We start from the raw sequence: 21,380 nt of genomic DNA, 5'->3' as shown, positions 1-21,380 counted from the left end.
TTTCGAATTGCAGTCTCCCGTAGGTGCTCTTTGAGACTGGTTTTGAAAGTGGGTAGTGATTCACATTCCTTTACAGCTTTGGGTAGGGCGTTCCACATTGATGTGGCATAATTGTGAAACGTGTTTAGTCCCTTGTTTGAGCCGAATCTGGGTTTAACATGATTGGAGCTCCCTCTGGTGTTGTGGCCGTGGTATTCACTGACCTTTGGGAAGTATTTTGACATGTACATGCCTTGGGTACCTTAGTCGTGTAGTGTATCTTGTAGACCAGGCCCATTGCAAGTCGCTGTACTCTGTTGTCTACTCTAAGCCATCCTAGGTAGTCAAGCAGTGTACCGTTCACCTCCACCATCTGTTCTCCCCCCTCCAGGTAGGATTGCATCCAGCTCACTGATGATGAACTATCAAAACCAAAAGTTCTGTACTTGTGCTGCATGATGACAATACATTTGAATCTAATGTAATCATCATGAGGCTCTAAGATAAATAGTCTTAAGTGGACGTCAAGTGTCATTGTGAGTTATTGTGGATCGTTCCCCTCGTCATGTCATCAAATAAATAAAACCAACATTGGCATGACGGCCCCACCCCCCCCCCATCCCAGGTAGGCGCCACCCAAAAAAAAAACTCATCACAAGCAGACTCGAGCATAGTCCCCGCCTTTGCCGACGCTATCGTCTCCCATTGGCTCTGCCTCTCGAAAGAGCGCACGCGGTTGGTCGAGAGACGCGCCGGTCAAAACGGCAACCCGGAACAGCAGCAGGGTTAGCTGCGAGGAAGTCAGCAGTCGCACAAACAAGAAACGGTCATTCCGTCGCAGGACTGACATCTATCTACTGACGCTATTGACTTAAAGAGGTGAACGCGTGTCTTTAACCCTGTCTATAACCGTGTCTATGTGATGTGAATGTGATGCTTATTTCGGAGAGAGAAGAACGGCGTTTTCTTTAAGGCGTTCCTAGAAAGCGTCCAGGTAGCTTAGCCTCCCGCTGTGAGGACTGCCTGCCTGGCACAGGCTTTTTATTCTGAATCAGATCCCCGCGTCACGGTGTTTTAACTCCTCAGACACCTGGTCACTAGGAGTTATGTTGCCTGTTGTTCATATTTACTGTCTTTCACCAAATGAAACCCTGGTGGTTTTATACTGTGGCACCGGGTTCCGGGGAGATGCCAGTCAGACGAGGCCTCTTGACAACAGTCTAAGATCAGTCATGTTTGATTTAGGACTGCGTCTGTTATTATCACATGTGCAACAATACCAGGGTTGTAGCCTACTTTAATACATATACAATATAGTCTACCCATATAACTCTATGATAGCATGTACAATAGTGCTGTATATACATTTATATTTACCACATATACTTATACATATATCCATATCTGTCTGTGATTGATTGATTGAAAAGTTTATTAACAGATTGCAGAATGGGTACAGTACGGCTCAATACATACAATTGTTAAGGGGATGCAGACCAGAGAAAGACTTTCGTCTTGTTTACATCAGGGTCCCCCATTTTCAATTCATAACATATGACATACATGACATACAGATAGACAGTACTGCTACATCTATACATTTATGACATCAGATTAGCAAATACAGTACTGTTTGTGATACAAAAAGTGTCCAGAAAAAGAGTGTATTGACGTAGAAACTGTACATTGGGGGAGGTTGGGTGGGTGGGGGCTGTACATTGGAGGGGGGGGGGGACACTACATTGGAATACTGACAAAGCCATACTTGGTCATTTACTGTACAACTGGGTTAGGACATTTGTAGGGGCCAGTTTCGAATTGCAGTCTCCCGTAGGTGTTCTTTGAGAGTGTTTTTGAAAGTGGGTAGTGATTCACATTCCTTTACAGCTTTGGGTAGGGCGTTCCACATTGATGTGGCATAATTGCGAAACGTGTTTAGTCCCTTGTTTGACATGATTTGTGGAGCTCCCTCTGTACATTGATTGAATGGAAACCTTATTAACAGATTGCAGAATGGGTACAATTCTCCACTTGCACAACCTGAAAGTAGGCACTTCCGGCTGACTTCCGGTTGCGAATGGTACTTCCTGTCCCATCCAAATACATTGGTTTTAGCTACTTTTCTCCCCTTATTTAAACAACTTTGTCGTCACAGAGAGGCAAACGTTTGTATTATTATAGTATAGAATGTATTTAATAAGCAAACGTTTGTCAGCAGGGTTTTTGGGCTGTATTTCATGTAAAAACGTTTACTGTTAGTTTCCTTGCTCAGCCAGCATTAGCCTTCATTAGCTAACAGAAGCTAGTGGTTAAACAGGCCGGATTAGCTTTGAGCTAACTATCTTTCCCGACCCATGTATTCATTCCATTCTAAACATAACGTTAGTTTACAAAACATGACCTGTCTATATAACGTTGAGGAACAAATTATAAGTGTGTGGGTGTGTGTTTTGGTGAACATTGGACTGCAAACAGAAAATGCATCACAGTTACAGACAGTAGCTACTGTTAGCTGCCCTTCCGGATTAGCTTTGAGCTAACTATCTTTCCCGACCCATGTATTCATTCCATTCTAAACATAACGTTAGTTTACAAAACATGACCTGTCTATATAACGTTGAGGAACAAATTATAACGTGTGTGGGTGTGTGTTTTGGTGAACATTGGACTGCAAACAGAAAATGCATCACAGTTACAGACAGTAGCTACTGTTAGCTGCCCTTCCGGATTAGCTTTGAGCTAACTATCTTTCCTGACCCATGTATTCATTCCATTCTAAACATAACGTTAGTTTACAAAACATGACACGTCTATATAACGTTGAGGAACAAATTATATAGACGGGTAATGTTTTGAACAACTAACGTTACGTTTAGAATGGAATGCATCGGCAAAGATCGTTAGCTCAAAGCTATTCCGGCCAGTTTATCAACTTCCTGTCATTTAGAAATATGATTTTATAGTGAAAATCATTACCAAAACGTTCGGAAAAACCTCACGGGAGCATTATAGACTGTCATACAAATGTACAAATGCTATAAGGTGGCAAGAAATGCACTATAAACAATACTTTGCAGCGTCGTTTCTTGCGCTAGCTTCTGTTAGCCAGCATTAGCCTTAATTAGCGTGAGCAAGTAAACTAACAGTGAACGTTTTTACATGAAATACAGCCCAAAAACCCTGCTGACAAACGTTTGCTTATTAAATACATTCTATACTATAATAATACAAATGTTTCATTGCCTCTCTGTGACGACAAAGTTGTTTAAATAAGGGGAGAAAAGTAGCTAAAACCAATGTATTTGGATGGGACAGGAAGTACCATTCGCAACCGGAAGTCAGCCGGAAGTGCCTACTTTCAGGTTGTGCAAGTGGAGAATACAGTACGGCTCAATACACACAATTGTTAAGACCAGAGAAAGACTTTCGTCTTGTTTACATCAGGGTCCCCCAATTTCAATTCATCAAGACATTTATGACATAGGATAGGGACATACAGATGGTATGGTACGATGAATTGAAAATGGGGGACCCTGATGTAAACAAGACGAAAGTCTTTCTCTGGTCTGCATCCCCTAAACAATTGTGTGTATTGAGCCATACTGTATTGTACCCATTCTGCAATCTGTTAAATAAAGTTTTCAATCAATCAATGTACAGACAGATATGGATATAATGTATACAGTATACGTGGTAAATATAAATGTGACCCTGCTTTACTCTTGTGTGATTCAAGATTCCAGAGTTTTATTTGTCACATACAGTACAGACACGCGACATGCAGTGAAATGTAGGTGACCATGCCTGCCTGGATTGTGCAAAAATACAAACCATAAAATACATTATTTAAAAAGTAATATGAATAAAATACAGTACTAAACGTAAGAAGTACTATACAAATATACAGTGGATTTAGAATATAAAATATCTTGTCACTGTCACGTGATCCTAACATTCCCTCGCTGTTCCCTCCAGTAGCCACCAAGGAGGGGGTTGAGGGCGAAGCCTCCAAAACCGGTTGCCATGTCGACCCAGAGCCCGGTCGCCGTCGCAGACGGAGAGAACAAGAGCTGCGGGGGGGCAGGGGGCCCAGACCTCAGCACTGTGGCCAAGAACCTGGCTCTGCTGAAGGCCCACTCTCTGGACGTGACCTTCGAGGTCGGCGAGGAGTACGACGTCATCGAGACCATCGGGACCGGGGCGTACGGCGTGGTCTCCTCTGCCAGGAGGCGGGACAACGGTGAGGCGTCTGCAGGGACAGCGTCCATTATGTCCCGCCATGTTGTAGGGTTAGGGTTTAACTGGACTGGACTAGAGTGAAACGGTTTTACCGGACTGTACTGGAATGAAACTGGTTTAACTGGACTGTACTGGAGTGAAACTGGTTTAACTGGACTGTACTGGAGTGAAACTGGTTTAACTGGACTGTACTGGAGTGAAACTGGTTTAACTGGACTGTACTGGAATGAAACTGGTTTAACTGGACTGTACTGGAATGAAACTGGTTTAGTTTAACTGGACTGTACTGGAATGAAACTGGTTTAACTGGACTGTACTGGAATGAAACTGGGCACTTCGCCAAAACAGCTGATCTATTTTGCACATAATCTCACACCTCCAAAAACGAAAGGATTTTGCACACATTCATTTAGTTTGACAGTAAATTAGTTTGAATATGGCCACCAGTGATGTCATCAGGGACATTGAATCCAATTAAATGAACTGTCAAACTAAATGAATGTGTGAAACGGTTTAGTCTTTGGATGTGGAGATTATGTACAAAATAAACAAGCATTGTTTTTATTTTTTTTAACCAAATCGGTCTTGAATTTCCAGTTTAGTTGACGCTGTCAACGATGTGTTAAATTCCTCTGCTGTTACGTGAATCATTCTGTCTCCATCTGCTTCCGCAGGCCAGCAGGTGGCGATAAAGAAGATTTCTAACGCTTTTGAGGTTTTGACAAACGCCAAGCGCACTCTGAGAGAACTGAAGATCCTGAAGCACTTCAAACACGACAACATCATCGCCATCAAAGACATCCTGCAGCCGAGCCTGCCTCACTCCTCCTTTAAGTCTGTGTACGTAACCCTAACCCAGAACACGTACTTACACCCATCACACGCACTTACACCCATCACACGTACTTACACCCATCACACATACTTAAATCCATAACACATACTTACATCCATAACCCTTACATCCATAACATATACTTACATCCATCCATAACACATACTTGCATACATCCATAACATATACATAACATATACACATAACATATACATCCATAACATATACTTACATCCATAATACATACTTACATCCATCCATAAAGGAGAAACGGGAAAAAGAATGTAATATGTCAAATCTCAGGAGAGGTCTGGGATTGATTATGTACACAACAATGGGAAACAACAGGGTCCAACAACTGGAGGGAATTTGGCTGGAAGAACCAAGTAAGGTTTTTTATCACCCCATCGCAGAAAAGACATCAGCGGACCGGCAACGGATGCTGGAGATCCTGTGGACTAAATTAAGCTAATCATTCACATATATTCTGGGAATGCCAAACTCTGATACCATACTGGCAAGAGATACACAGGAACTTAGAAGCCATTTTTGAGATTGACATCCCCTTTGAATTCGACACCATATACCTAGGAAACATATCCTACGAAAAATGGGACCTCAATGATAAGAAATTGATAATGATGCTTCCGATAGCAAGCAAGAAAGCTATCACAAGAAGATGGTTACAACCAGAGGCACCCACAGTAGACTAATGGGTAGACGTAACTCATGATATATACATAATGGAAAAGATGTCATTCTCAATAAAAATTCAGCAGAAGAAGTTCTACCGGATCTGGACAAAATGGACTGTCGAACACACACGATCCGACTTCTGCTAAATGTAAAAAGGATAGAGATTAGGGGTGGAACGGTACGCATTTGAACCGTGTACCGAACAATACACACATGCCCTGAACCGTGGAGGTCGTACCGAACGGTACGCATTCGGGGCATGTGTGTATTGTTCGGTTATATAACGTAACTAATGTTAGCCGCAAGCTAACCGTGGAAACGCTCAGAGAAGTGACTCCACAACACCAGTTCGATTAGTGGGGAAGGGGGGTATATTGACGAGTTAATACTTTGACAAATGTTGCCTATATTTTTCAGTCGGTTCTGTCTTTGTGTGCCAAACATTATTAAAGGTAAACCTTTTTTTTACCAAATAAATGAGAAGCATGTTTAAATCAGCAATGCCTCCCCTCTTGCTGTACCAAAATCTCTCCTAGCTCTAACTGTCACTGTCAAAATAATGTGCCTGATGTCAAATGGCCTCATTCTTTCAGTTTTTGCATGACTACATACGTCCTTGAGAATAACTGAAAAGTTGGATAATTTTTAGGCTATATATCTTATGTTGATGTATGGTATTTTTGGAGTGTAAAAACAAAAAAAAAAAAAAAAAGTATACTGAAACCTAAAACCGTGATACGAACCGAACCATCGATTTTGTGAACGTTCCACCCCTAATAGAGATACAACTCTCCAGGTACACCCAGCGCCTGACTGTTATGTTGTATTATGTGATGTTTATTTTTTTTAATATTTTTTTCTCTTATTAATTTTTTACTTTCTTTCTCATTCTGTTTCTTTTATACCAGTTGTGAACCAAACAATTTTTCTAGTGGCCATTGCCCCCCCCCCCCCCCCCCCAAAAAAAGAATGTGTGAATTCTACCACGTTCCTACGGTCTCATCTCCGTTTCTCCTCCGTCTGCAGGTACGTTGTTCTGGACCTGATGGAGAGCGACCTCCACCAGATCATCCACTCACGCCAGCCCCTGACCGCCGAGCACACTCGCTACTTCCTGTACCAGCTGCTCCGCGGCCTCAAGTACGTGCACTCGGCCAACGTGATCCACCGCGACCTCAAACCCTCCAACCTGCTGGTCAACGAGAACTGCGAGCTGAAGATCGGCGACTTCGGCATGGCGAGGGGCCTCAGCTCGCACCCAGAGGACACGCACTCCTTCATGACCGAGTACGTGGCCACGCGGTGGTACCGCGCGCCGGAGCTCATGCTGTCCCTGCATCACTACAGCCTGGCCATCGACCTGTGGTCCGTGGGCTGCATCTTCGCCGAGATGCTGGGGCGCAAGCAGCTCTTTCCCGGGAAGCACTATGTCCACCAGCTCCACCTCATCCTGTCGGTGTTGGGCACTCCTCCCGAGGGTCTGATCGGGGCCATCGGGGCCGACAGGGTGCGCTCCTACGTCCAGAGTCTTCCCACGCGGCCCCCGGTGCCGCTGGGTAAACTGTACCCACAAGCGGAGCGAGACGCACTGGACCTGCTGGGGGCGATGCTGCGCTTTGACCCCCGCGAGCGCATCACTGTGACACAAGCGCTGGAGCATCCTTACCTGTCCAAGTACCACGACCCGGACGATGAGCCCATTTGCGTCCCGGCCTTTGACTTTGAATTTGACAAGGTACCGATGAACAAGGAACAAATCAAAGAGGCCATTCTGATGGAGATCCAGGACTTTCATAAAAAGAAACAAGGCACCCGTCAGAGGCTGCAGTTCAGACCCTTGTTGAGGGTGAACGGTGGGGGCAGCCCGAGCTCGAGTAACCTGACGGAGAACGCACTGGCTTCCATGAAACGACTGTCGCAAGCAACGCAGATTCAGCAGCAGCAGCAGACGACGGAGGCTAAACCTCAGCAGCAACAACGGATCCACAAACCGGCAGAAGCAAGCCAGACATTTACACATCAAATGCCACCTTTTACCAAGAGGTCCACGTCCGGTTTAGAAGTTCCCTCCCACGGGATTCACTCCTTGCCTCTCCTCACGAAGACCGACAGTTGCCAGGATGTGGACATGCCCAGTGCCAACTCCGATAGTGGTCAGCCGGAGACTATAGACTTAACAACGCCGGTCTCTAGCCAAGACGCTCCATCTGAAGCGATGGGGGACTGCTCCAAGGAGAAGCAGCTGTCCGACGGCCAGGCTGCTCGGCTGCAGGCCCGGACCGCAGCGCCCCCTTCCATGTCTTCAACGTCGGCACAGATCATGGCGTCCCTCCCCACCACTGTGCCGTCTCTTTCTCTCTCCCAGGCCCAGGCACAGTTGCTATCTCAGTCCCTCTCTCAGTCGCTGTCCAAAGGCACCAGGGTCCCACCAGGTGTGGGAGAGGGAACCAGAAAAGAGGGAGCCATTTCAGAGGACACTAAAGCAGCACTTAAAGCAGCCCTGTTGAAATCAGCTCTCAGAAACAAAGCCAGAGGCGGTAAGTTGAACATGTTGTGCTCCTTTTTATACTGAGGCTTTATGTGTACGTAGCCATTTAGGATTTGGTGGCCGGAATACCTCACTGTCACTGTTGTCATTGTTGTCATTGCAGATGGAGGCTTTTCAGCACATGGGATGGATACTGGAACAGGAGGAAGTATGTCATCCTCTCTGTCTTCCCTCTCAGAACGTCGACCAATCACAGCCCAGGAGCGTCAGCGGGAAAGGGAGGAGAAGAGAAGGAAGAGGCAGGAGCGAGCGAGGGAGCGAGAGAAGAAGATGAAAGAAAGGGACAGAAGAGAGGGCAAGCATGGGGACTCTTTGGGCGGGGTTGTCTTGAGTGACGATGACAAGACCCTATTGGAACGCTGGAAAAAGATGATGGACAATTGTCATGACAAATCGCTGGCTCCTAATAATGACGGAGCAAAGGCCAAGGACTGTAATGTGAACCACAGCGGGGGGTTGAGTGATGCCACCCGAGCAGCAGTGGGCATAAAAACAGAAAAGGAGGCTGGGAAGAGTGTGAAGAGTCACGAACAGTTGATCTCGCAGGAGAAAGCTGTCCTTTCTGGCTTGTTCCAGCCTCCCAGCACCCAGCAGGGGTCGCTGTTGTTCCCCATCAGCCAGACAAAAGCGGCAGAAATAGGAGTAGTGGCCATAGGTGGAGGAATGGATAGCAACACACTCAAACCACAGGGTGACAGTGGGGCGCAAAGTGGTTTCAACTGTCTGGGGAATTGGAGTGGGCAGCAGGTTCAAGCAAGAACATCTCAGCAACCACAACCACCTAATAGATCACCTCAACCCCCGCCTACTAGCTTCCTTCAGTCCCAGCTCCACCCGCAAAACCAGCCGAACCCCCAGCCACAGCTGCTTCCCCTGGAGAGCTTCTTGACCAAAGCCCCCACGCTAAACACTAGAGACACCAACGGAAGTATGGGCATAGGGGGACAAAATCATCTCCACTCTCACCTTAATCTAGCGACGACGGGGTCCGGGCTCATGGAGAAGCTGTGTCCCTCTGTAGGAGAGAAGCCTGGAGCCCAGACCACCAACCTCCTCTGCGGGGGCTTGGGGGCCCCCTCTCAGCCCAGCCTGGGCTTCACGGACACGGGGCAGCCGGGGCCGTCTCTCACCTCCGACATCCACACAGTGACACTGCAGCTCTCCAAGTCACAGGTGTGTTTCATGTTTCCTGCCATCCTTCCTTTTTATTGTCTTATCTAGTTTTTCTTTTCATTTGTTTCGACCTGTAACAAAAAATATCCCCATATCAAGTTTAACTCATTCAGCGCCAGCCGGATATGACCAAATTAGCGCTTGTACGCCAGCGCTTTAATCAATGGGAGGACGGGGAAATTTGCGAGTGCTTAAAATATATCTTAAATTATGGCTATGGGTCTAATACACCTTATCAATGACTTGCTTGCAGTCAACATGTAAAAAATGGATTGTTTTTTCCTCTGTACATTTCTGTTTTATACCGTTTTGAATACGAGTATAGTTTTGGAGATTTCTAGTAATTCCAGAGAAAGACGCGATAATAGCCCTTTAGTGGAATACACAAAACACGTATTCATTTTTCGGCTGATTTATGAATAGTTTTCAAATAAACGCTAGATTATCGATAGTATATGTGTCCTTATGCACGATACAAAAGCGGGCTGAAAAATCGCTTATCGTGCCTTGCTCAGCGCCAACGGCACGCACACACACACTCCGATGGCGGTGAAAGGAACATCTGATTAACCCAAGATTCGTTTTTTTTTTTGATCCACTTTTTCTCCCATTTTTCTATATTTTTCTCCCATCCCAATTTCGTATCATCCAATTCAACCCTCCCCTGTCACGAACGCTGTTTCTTGCCTCCCACAAGCCGGCTGCAATGTGGACTAAGTCATACATAGCACAAGTCCCCTCCGGTACTTGAGGTAACAGCAGTCGCATCTTTTCACCTGCGCAGCTCGATCTTTCAGTGTCGAGGAGTAACGCGTGGGAGGCTCACGCTGCCCCCGACACTTCCTGATTCTACTGCGCAGGCGCACCAACCGACTTGTAGGAGTCGCTTGTTCACAACGTTCGATCCCCACCCTTCAGTTTTCCCTCCCCGTAATACGGCCAATGTGTATTACTGCGGACGACCAGCTAAACTGAAAACAATGTGGAGAGCTGGATTCGAACACGCGAATCCTAGCGTCTCCACACTGGTGGCGAGTGCCTTGCCCACTACACCACCTAGCCGCCCTGATTAACCCAAGATTCGTAACATAAATTCCTTACCTCACATCAGATGTTCTGCAAAAAGATTAATCCAATTCCTGATCGCAATTCCAAATATCGATCGCGTCCATTGATCCAACGTTATAGTCCAAAACACATAATCCACGCCCCCAGTCAACGTGGTACACCGATACTGCATGCCCGAGAAGCAAAACCCGGACCGGACTTTTTTTCTTGATGCACATCCCCAGCCAATCCAATCCAATGATGTGCAATACCATCCGTGAGACGATAGGCGGCGGTATTTGCCCTGTTGCGAGCTCAGACCCATTCCCAACGATAACATCAGGTTGGATAGATGAAAATGAATGGATATCGCTAATAAAAGAAATAACGATTAAAACCCGACTATACTCGTGATTGGCGTTCAAGCGATGGCGAGTTAACCCGACTATACCCGTGGTCGGCGTTCAATGAGTTAACCTTGAAGGACGTTCAGAGATCCGTGGTTCACCTGGCGGTCGCCGGTTTCTTTTATCAGGTGGAGGACGTTCTGCCGCCGGTGTTCTCGGTCACTCCGAAGGGCAGCGGGGCCGGGTACGGTGTGGGCTTCGACCTGGACGACCTCCTCAACCAGTCTCTCACTGACCTCCAACACTCTGACCTCAGAGACAGGTGAGGCCCTCAACCAGTCTCTCACTGACCTCTGACCTCAGAGACAGGTGAGGCCTCAACCAGTCTCTCACTGACCTCCAACACTCTGACCTCGGAGACAGGTGAGGCCATCAGCCAGTCTCACTGACCTCCAACACAGGAGCTAGCCAGGTTCACTAACCAGGTTCACTAGCCAGGTTCAGAAGGAGCTAGTCAGGTTCACTAGCCAGGTTCAGAAGGAGCTAGTTAGGTTCACTAGTCAGGTTCACTAGCCAGGTTCAGAAGGAGCTAGTTAGGTTCACTAGTCTGGTTCACTAGCCAGGTTCACTAGCCAGGTTCACTAGCCAGTTTCAGAAGGAGCTAGCCACGTTCAGAAGGAGCTAGCCAGATTCAGAAGGAGCTAGCCAGATTCAGAAGGAGCTAGCCAGGTTCAGAAGGAGCTAGCCAGATTCAGAAGGAGCTGCTAGCCAGGTTCAGGAGGAGCTAGCCACGTTCAGAAGGAGCTAGCCAGATTCAGAAGGAGCTAGCCAGATTCAGAAGGAGCTAGCCAGGTTCAGGAGGAGCTAGCCACGTTCAGAAGGTCCCGGAGTTGGATGTAGATTTTGATTGGGATGCAGTCTGGGAAAATGTTCAGTTATCCTCACACAACCCAGATCACCAACAGATTCACCTAAATTTTATTCACAGGACTTATTTAACCCCTAGACGATTGAATTCAATGGGTCTCAGACCTGACTCTTTATGTACCTACTACCTTGTGTCCAAACGGCGCCACAGGTACATTTATGCATATGTACTTGGAATGCCCCCCTGTTGTGAGTTTCTGGGAAAATGTTACATATCAGCTCTCGGACATTTTCTCATTAACCATACCTGTATCTCCTTCTGTATTGTTATTGAATGATCTCTCTCAATTACCGACCTCTATGGTGAAAAGACTCATTTTGGCCGGCCTCACAGCCGCAAAATTTTTTATTGCCTCACGTTGGTTTCACCCAGACAAACTCTGCCCGAAGGTATGGTTTCTCGCCTACCTTGATGTGATCTATTTGGAGATATCCACGGCACGTGTTGTAGGGGTTAAGGAATCTAATATCGCAATTTGGTTGGCTGCAGTGGCAAAGTTAAAAGAACGCATATAAGTTTGGGAATTTGTTTTGATTTGTTTTGAATTTTTTTTGACTGAATAATGTAATGTGAGTGTGACTCATGTTGAGGTCCTTGGGTGAGCGGGGGGGGGGGGGGGGCGGGGACGAGCGAGTGTCCATGTAGGATGATCACTGTACAGTCTGTATCAGTTATTGTCTTGTCATGTGGTGTTAAGTTATTGTCTTGGGAAGTCTTTTTATGTATTATTATTGTATTGTTTGTGATATGTTTTGTTTCATGTTGGAGAAAAAGAAAATTGATAAAAAAAAAAAAAAAGAAGGAGCTAGCCAGATTCAGGAGGAGCTAGCCACGTTCAGAAGGAGCTAGCCAGGTTCAGGAGGAGCTAGCCAGGTTCAGGAGGAGCTAGCCAGGTTCAGGAGGAGCTAGCCAGGTTCACTAGCCAGGTTCACTAGCCAGGTTCAGAAGGAGCTAGCCAGGTTCAGAAGGAGCTAGCCAGGTTCAGAAAGAGCTGGCCAGGTTCAGAAGGAGCTAGCCAGGTTCAGGAGGAGCTAGCCAGATTCAGAAAGAGCTAGCCAGATTCAGAAAGAGCTAGCCAGGTTCAGGAGTAGCTAGCCAGGTTCACTAGCCAGGTTCACTCGCCAGGTTGAGAAGGAGCTAACCAGGTTCAGAAAGAGCTGGCCAGGTTCAGGAGGAGCTAGCCAGACGGGTCCACTCGAGGTCCAGTAACAACAAGGTCCTCATGTGTTTCCAATGCTTGATTCTTCTCAGACCAAAGCAATATACTCTGTTGCCTAAACTCAACTTATACCTGCTTACTGCTTTCACTGTCTACAACTACCCTACACTGTAATCATAACTACCTACCTCATACTATAGTCTACCCATATAACTCTGTATGATAGCATGATATTTACCACATTTATATATATATATATAATGTGTATATATATATATACACATAGCTGTCTGAACATACCTGCATATAATCATTCTATAGACACCTGCATATAACTCTGTATGATAGCATTTACACTAATGCTGTATTTACTATATATATATATCTATCCACATCTGTCTGTACATACCTGCATATAATGCTTTTTACATATCTGTAGATACTATATCTGTACATATCCCTTACCTACTCTTACTAGTTACTATATCTATATCTGTACATATCCCTTACCTACTCTTACTAGTTACTATATCTATATCTGTACATATCCCTTACCTACTCTTACTAGTTACTATATCTATATCTGTACATATCCCTGACCTACTCTTACTAGTTACGCTGCTGGCCAGTAGGACTTACTACCATAGTGTCTTTATACCTGTATCACTGTACATATTAATACTACAACTCTGTACATACATCTGATTAGCACTATTACTCAGTATATACCCAGTTTAATCACCTGTACATATTACTGTTGCACTTTACTGTTACATTTGCACTCTGGTTGGATGCCAAACCTCTTTGTTGTACTGTACTTGTGCTGCATGATGATAACATGAAACTAGCCAGCTGGATAGTGTCTGTGCAGAATAAAACACTGGCTGCTTCAAGAATCAAAGTGGTTTATCGCACGTCGGTCTGAGAGAACTGTGCTGTGATAGTTAAAACCTTTTTGTTACCAGACCTCTGTGTTGTGATGTTAAATTGATGCATAGCAATTATCTGACTTGGTCTGGTAACAAAAAGGTTTTAACATCACAACACAGAGGTCTGGTAACAAAAAGGTTTTAAACTATATTAGTGTACTACAGTATTTCATACTTTGTCAAAAGATATAAACTGTCCATTTAAGAGTCGTCTTAATTATCTGAAAGGGCTGTCCTAAATGTGACTCTTAGAATACTCAAAAGTAAATGGCTAGGGCGGCTGGGTAGCGCAGTGGACTAAGCACTTGCCTACCACCGCAGAGACTCTGGGTTCTAATCCAGCTGTCGGCGGTACCTCCGGCTTGGTCAGTCGTCCCTACTAGCACAATTGGCCGTGTTGGCGGGTGGGAAGCGGGTGTGGTATGTGTCCTGGTCATTGTAAACAGTGACTCCTACTGGTCGGTCTGTTCAGCAGGGAGGGGATCTGGGAGAAATAGCGTGAACCTCTGCACGCGTTACGTTCCCCCAGTGAAACTCCTCGCTGTCAGGTGAAAAGAAGCGGCTGGTGACTCCACGTGTAGCGGAGGAGGCATGTGGTAGTTCTACACCCTCTCCAGGCCAACAGCTGCGCAATGTGTGCAACGACCAGGAAGGGAATTGGCATAACGACTAAATTGGGATCGGTGAAAAATACAAAAAGCCCAAAGAAAATGATTTAATAAAATAACTAAATGGCTTTCAGTTAGTTATACCAATTACATTTTTCTCTTGGGGAAATCATGCATCTCTTTCTGATACGGCCCCTACTTATTTTAGTCTTTTACATGAACATCTCATTTCAGGACACGTAGCTATTGTGTTACGACTTGTCAACATTTATGTTAAAATACAGATTTTTCTTTTTGTTTGACCTGATTTAACTTCCTCAGGTCTGGAAACAAATGTGTAAATTATTTCTTTAAAAGCACTTTTATATACATAATTTTCTTTACTATCCAAAATATGTTTGTTCATGCAGTATTTATTTATTTACATGTCGAGGCCTGAAAAACACGAGCATAAAATTCCATGACTTTTTTCCAGGTTTTCCCAAGATTGTATGAACCCTTTATATATGTATATAGACCTGTTCTCTGTCCACGTCAGACTCAGGCCCTGTTTAGACGGAAACGCTAGCAGGTGAATCCGCAAAAATATTTTTTCGGATGTGCCTTTCGTTTATACGGAAACAGCGTTTTTACGGGGTGAAACCACAAAAAGGTGAGACAACCTCCTAGAAACGATAAACCTTTGCGCTATCATCTAAACTGTCAAACCGCATAAAACGATGACGAAAGGGTTGTCAAGGCTCTCGTCGCGCGTACTGCTTACATCACAGGCATGCGCCAGTAGCCTAGAAGTGTAAACAAAGCATGTCTGATTCTATCCATGGCGATCACCTGAAGGCTACATTGGCAGTACTTTTAAATACACAAGAATCTGTCCCGCGGCGTGACTGGACCCACTGTCTGTGAGTGACTCTGCTTTGGTCCAATCACATTCCCCACCCACAGTCTGCGAATCAGAGGCAGAGTAGGGCGGGTCTTCACAGCACGTCATGTGACATATGCGCCAATCGTGTGACAGCGGGCTCAGTCGTCTCGAGTCGTTACAGCCTCGTCTGCACGGAGAATTCCATCCCAAAACGCTAGTCTAAACGCAAAATTAAAAGTGAGACCGCAAGACGACTTTTGCGGTTTCTGTTCAGACTCTCTCCGTCTAAACGTAGCCTCAGTGTGTGCTGCGCATCAAGGGGGCAAAAGGAACCTAATCCTGGTCAGAACAATGGGGCAGACTACAATATATTCACGTTTGTTAGCCATGCTAACGATCTAAACAATCAATCCATGCCAAAGCTAGATATGTAAAAGGGGAAAGACTCACACTCACAGCCATGCTGCTTATTTGGCAAAATTACATCCAGCCGTTTCGTTTGAAACAACTTTTAGTCAGGGGAGTGCCATGGTTTCTCCATAGAGCTCCATTATACTTTTAGTCAGGGGAGTGCCATGGTTTCTCCATAGAGCTCCATTATACTTTTAGTCAGGGGAGTGCCATGGTTTCTCCATAGAGCTCCATTATACTTTTAGTCAGGGGAGTGCCATGGTTTCTCCATAGAGCTCCATTATACTTTTAGTTAGGAGAGTGCCATGGTTTCTCCATAGAGCTACATTATACTTTTAGTCAGGGGAGTGTCATGGTTTCTCCATAGAGCTACATTATACTTTTAGTCAGGGGAGTGTCATGGTTTCTCCATAGAGCTACATTATACTTTTAGTCAGGGGAGTGTCATGGTTTCTCCATAGAGCTACATTATACTTTTAGTCAGGGGAGTGTCATGGTTTCTCCATAGAGCTACATTATACTTTTAGTCAGGGGAGTGTCATGGTTTCTCCATAGAGCCCCGTCGTACTGTTTTAGCGCAGCAGCTCGCGCAGGTAGGAGGCAACTTAGTCACGTGACTAAGTTGGCTCGAACACGGTATGTTTGTATACAGTGAACAGGCCTATAGAGCAGGTTTTATGTTCTTGGCTCAATGAAGACATTCCCAAACCACTGCAGAATGTTTGAGTCTAGACAAATGTTAACCTGCTCAGTGGACTATTGAGAAACCCGTCCTATTCTGATTTGGAAATGTCAGCCTTTTGACTGTAATTAGTCTGTTCTGCTTCATGTATTACATGGCATGTAATTTTATTTGTTTGGGGTGTGTTTTAATTATGGCCCTTACCTCTGTGATGTATGTATCATCTGTCTCTTACCTCTGTGATGTATGTATCATCTGTCTCTTACCTCTGTGATGTATGTATCGTCGGTCTCTGATGTATTGTCTGTCTCTGTGATGTATGTATCGTCTGTCTTTTCTATTTAGTTAGTTTCCCTGTTACCCTTGGAGAGGTCCCTTTGTCCTCTCACCAGACAGTCATTGTAAATAAGAATGTTAACTGACCTGGTTAAATAAATAAACTATAAAAGGCACCACCCTAAAACTATTTATTCTCTCTCTCCATCAGTTACGACTCCGCCCCCCTCTCTGCCTCCCTCTTATCTGATTGGCTGGAGGTTCACCGGATGACGCAAGCCGACTTGGAGTCCCTTCAGCAGGAGTTACAGCTGGGTTCTCCCATGATCCTCTCTGATACCATCCCGCCTGACAACTGACCCACCAGCCCCCCCCCCCCCCCCTTCAGCAGGAGTTACAGCTGGGTTCTCCCATGATCCTCTCTGACACCATCCCTCCTGACAACTGACCCACCAGCCCCCCCCCCCTTCAGCAGGAGTTACAGCTGGGTTCTCCCATGATCCTCTCTGATACCATCCCTCCTGACAACTGACCCACCAGCCCCCCCTCCTGGAATAAAAAGGCAGCGGAACAAACTTGGATTTTTGACACTGAGTTTTCTAGCATGAAGTAGAGGAAAGGTGGATCAAACATCAGTAGTCGTTGCACCTTTTGTAACTCCAAGTCTTTTCTACCATTTAATAAACAAACTGGATCTCAACTAGTCTCTGATTGTGGTTATAATAGACAATAAGTCAGGCTGTGGAAGATTACTGTTAAATACATCACAGAAAAAAAGAATGGGGGGAACAATGCAGAAACAGTGGCCTCTAGTGGCAGCATGGCGTCATAACATGGTTCTGCCCTCTAGTGGCAGCATGGCATCATAACATGGGTCTTCCAGCTCAGGTAACGGTAGATAAAGGTTCATTTCAGGCTGCAGGCAATGCAAATCACATGGAATCTGATCTTTTCAATTCTGATTTGGGCCACTTTCATATGTGGTCCTGAATCAGATACAAGTCTGATTTTGTTTTAATCTTCTGGCCTCCACTGCATTCAACTTATAAATGAGACCATCAACTGACTTCAGTGTCCTCCATGTTTATGTCCATCATTATTATTGTTTATTTGAGCATGCAGGTCAGTTCAGGAGCCCCGTTCCTCGTACGTGGTTCAACTAAGCCGATCAAAAGTCATATTAGCCATCTTAAATTAACCCAATGATTGAAGTCAGGCTCTCAGTTTCTCAAAGGCTGATTCGCGCTCAAACAATCTCGTTAATTCGAACCAGACTTCAGTAATCAGGATAATTGCGTGTGGCCGTCCTACTTCAAAAGGGGGAAGAGTTGATCAACGAAACCATGATTTTTCTAACGGTCTAAATGCGTAAGTGTTGGGAAAATGTATAGGCTAATTTTAAGTGCCTCATTACCCCAATCAATCAATTATATTTCTTTAAATGTGCCTGCTGGCAGTAGGCTTAACTCAACTCTTTCAGAATATGTAGATAAAAACAAGCCCAAAGAGTATCTAATTGATACGAATTAATAGATACTTAATGAGGATATGTACTGTATGCGCTTATGTAATATATAAATACATGTATGTGTAGATCAGGGGTTCCCAAAGTTTTCAGGCCGCGACCCCCGAAATAACGATGTCAGAGAGCCGCGACCCCCATTATTATAGGTGGTTGAAACATGCAAACGTTCACACGCACTAATATGCATTGGAGGCTTTTAACACGCACAACTACACAAAATAATCAAACAACCATAAAATGAATACATATAGCGCGTTTCATTTAGAATACTAATGTTGAACTCGCCTAATGAGATGGATGGGCACTAGGCTCAATAAGTCCAGTCTGGGTTTAATTTTGGAGACAGCGACTCAGATCATCCTCCACATTCAGACGTGATCTGTACTTTTTTTTTTTTTTTTACACGTCGGTACAGAGTGTTTTTTCACATAGGTAGGTAGATCCAAATGGCGGATAGCTGTGCTTATTCCCCCCCAATTGAAATCCAGAACTCAGTCAGCGGCTTGGACTGAAACAGTTTTTAAGGTTCGGTCGCTAGATTTCCTCAGGAAATACTTTTTAAAACGTTCAAGAAGGGCTCGGAGGTGAGATATAGACATCTTCACTGTGTTCACTGTTAATTTTCCTCCATAAATCCATCAAGCTCTGGAAACATAAATCCGGCCCATTTCTACTCCAGCACTCGAGTTTCCTCGTGAACACTTGTATTTTATCATTGAACGACAGGATGGTTGCGTTTTCACCTTGTAGTGACGGATCAAGTCTATACATTTGTGCAAATATGCAAGACAAATATGCTAGCCTTGTTATCCTGTCGGCATCGGAGGTGGGCAGCGAGCTGATTGATTGAAAACTTTATTAACAGATTGCAGAATGGGTACAGCACAGTACAGCTCAATACATACAATTGTTAAGGGGATGCAGACCAGAGAAAGACTTTCGTCTTGTTTACATCAGTGTCCCCCATTTTCAATTCATCGTAACATATGACATACATGACATACAGATAGACAGTACTGCTACATCTATACATTTATGACATACCAGATTTGCAAATACAGTACTATTTGTGATACCAAAAGAGTCCAGAAAAAAAAAGTATATACATTTTATGTAGAAACTGTACATTGGATTGGGTAGGTGGGGGGGGGGGACTGTACATTGGAGGTGGTTGGGTGGGGTAGGAGTGAGGGGGGGAGGTTGGGTATGAGGGGTGGGTGGGGGACACTGTACAACTGTACAAACAACTGTACATTGGAATATTGACAAGACCATACTTGGTAATTTACTGTACATTGGAGGGGGTTGTTAGGACATTTACAGGGGCCAGTTTCGAATTGCAGTCTCCCGTAGGTGTTTTTTTTGAGTGTTTTTGAAAGTGGGTAGTGATTCACATTCCTTTACAGCTTTTGGTAGGGTGTTCCACATTGATGTGGCATAATTGCAAAACGTGTTTAGTCCCTTGTTTGAGCCAAATCTGGGTTTAACATGATTTGTGGAGCTCCCTCTGGTGTTGTGGTCATGGTATTCACTGACCTTTGGGAAGTATTTTGACATGTACATGGGTACCTTGGTCGTGTAGTGTATCTTGTAGACCAGGCCCATTGCAAGTTGCTGTACTCTGTCGTCTACTCTAAGCCATCCTAGGTTGTCAAAGTGGGCAGGGGTGAGGTGGGTTCTAGGAGTAAGGTCAAGCAGTAGTCTGACCAGTTTGTTTTGAGATGTTTGTAATTTTGTTTTTAGCGCCTTTGAGGTGCTTTGGTACCATGAGGTGCAAGCATAGTCGTAGTACCTATAGTCGTAGCTGGGACGCATTCTCCGTCAGGTAGCTATGACGTGCATTATAGGATAAAGTAAATCCATAGGCTGAATATGATTTATCATCAGCATTTTAGGTCTATTTTACATTTCAAAAGCATTTCTTTGACTATGTTAGTTTTTAACACTTTGATCGCCATGGTTAAATTCATAATTTACCATCACTCGCCAGCTCCATTTGTCTATGGAGAAGTTCCCCTTCTTTGCAGGGCTATAACTTTTTAAATTATATTGCTACATTGCCATTATTATGGCCCATTCAATGTCCTATATGTATTGTTCAGGGTGTAGCAACGTTAAACTTTTTCATTCACATATTCATACTAAAATATGGTCTAAAGTATAAGTATGTTTTTATCGTTTTCTGCAGCTTTCTTCAGAACGTGATTTATAGCCCTAAATGCATTATATTGATGATGAAATACAGTTTGGTAGCGATCGGCGCGAGATGAGAAATTTCAACTGGAGGTACTTCTAGAATGATCTACGTATGATCTGATGATGACCGGATGGGTGGGGGATCGTTTATAATTCCGTGGGCAGCGTTAGATGATTCATCCAGAGTGGGTCATATGTTCATCATAGCAGTTTATATGGAATAGGTTAGAAAATAACGCTGAATCTTACCGTATGTTCCTCGCGCCGTTGGACGATTAGCGTGGAGTAGACCGTTTTCGATTATGGGATGTTGATCCTGATGAACCATTTCCAGGTTGTATAATACAATATATACGTCCAAATAACGTTGTTTATTGAGTTGGGGCGAGCGATTGATCATCCAGTGTGTTGAGATGGAGTCCGGCTACCGATCGCGAGTGCCCGGAGCACATATGGATGGGCACTTCCTGTTTGGCGCGCCCCTCCCTCTTGGCCGATCGGCCACCAGATGGCGCTCTCAAACCGTTAGTTGAGTGGAGCTCACCAGTACATCTCAGGGCTCCAGAAAGGAAATATGATTTCGATGACAGATTTTTTGAAATATTGACATCAAAGACGAGTTACGGCGTCTTCGGCGGAATGAGCATGGCGGGGAATGACGAGTTCCGGCGTTTTCGGCGGTTAAAGTGTTAATTATAGGCCTATTTCACACATTCTATGAAATCAATACATTCTGGAAATCTTGAGACCCCCCGCCCCCGCGGCTGCTCGCGACCCCTCTAGAAAAACTAAGCACAAAAACATTATTCAGAATGGTATCCGAGGAAGGGAGCTGCCATTTCTTTCTGAGGGAGTGGCCAGCGTATCCAGCTAACTTAAGTAAACCTGCGCTGGAGCACGTTCATGTGGATGTGTTGCCATAGTGATTTAGCCAAAC

At 44.8% G+C, this 21,380-nt stretch overlaps 1 protein-coding gene across 3 annotated transcripts; it reads left to right on the top strand.

The window, feature by feature from the left end:
- Positions 1 to 771: 771 nt before the first annotated feature.
- mapk7 (mitogen-activated protein kinase 7) lies at positions 772 to 17,684 on the top strand. Of its 3 annotated transcripts, none has more exons than XR_014620167.1 (7): positions 772 to 858; positions 3,955 to 4,219; positions 4,893 to 5,058; positions 6,776 to 8,286; positions 8,401 to 9,470; positions 11,053 to 11,287; positions 16,934 to 17,017. XR_014620167.1 is itself a non-coding variant. In XM_084323329.1 (7 exons), the coding sequence occupies exons 2-7, from the start codon at positions 4,003 to 4,005 to the stop codon at positions 17,079 to 17,081; spliced, it is 3,246 nt and encodes a 1,081-aa protein (XP_084179455.1). In that variant the 5' UTR covers positions 772 to 858; positions 3,955 to 4,002; the 3' UTR covers positions 17,082 to 17,684. The 3 variants fall into 3 exon arrangements, 2 of the variants coding, with proteins under 2 accessions (XP_084179455.1, XP_084179456.1); XM_084323329.1 differs by having other exon boundaries at positions 11,053 to 11,186; positions 16,934 to 17,684; XM_084323330.1 differs by having other exon boundaries at positions 11,053 to 11,233; positions 16,934 to 17,070.
- Positions 17,685 to 21,380: the final 3,696 nt, after the last annotated feature.

Source organism: Notolepis coatsorum (genome assembly GCF_963971535.1).
Source record: "Notolepis coatsorum genome assembly, chromosome: 10".
Lineage (NCBI taxonomy): Eukaryota > Metazoa > Chordata > Actinopteri > Aulopiformes > Paralepididae > Notolepis > Notolepis coatsorum.
Note: the sequence above shows the minus strand (reverse complement) of the source record. Positions and strands in the feature narration are given on the sequence as shown.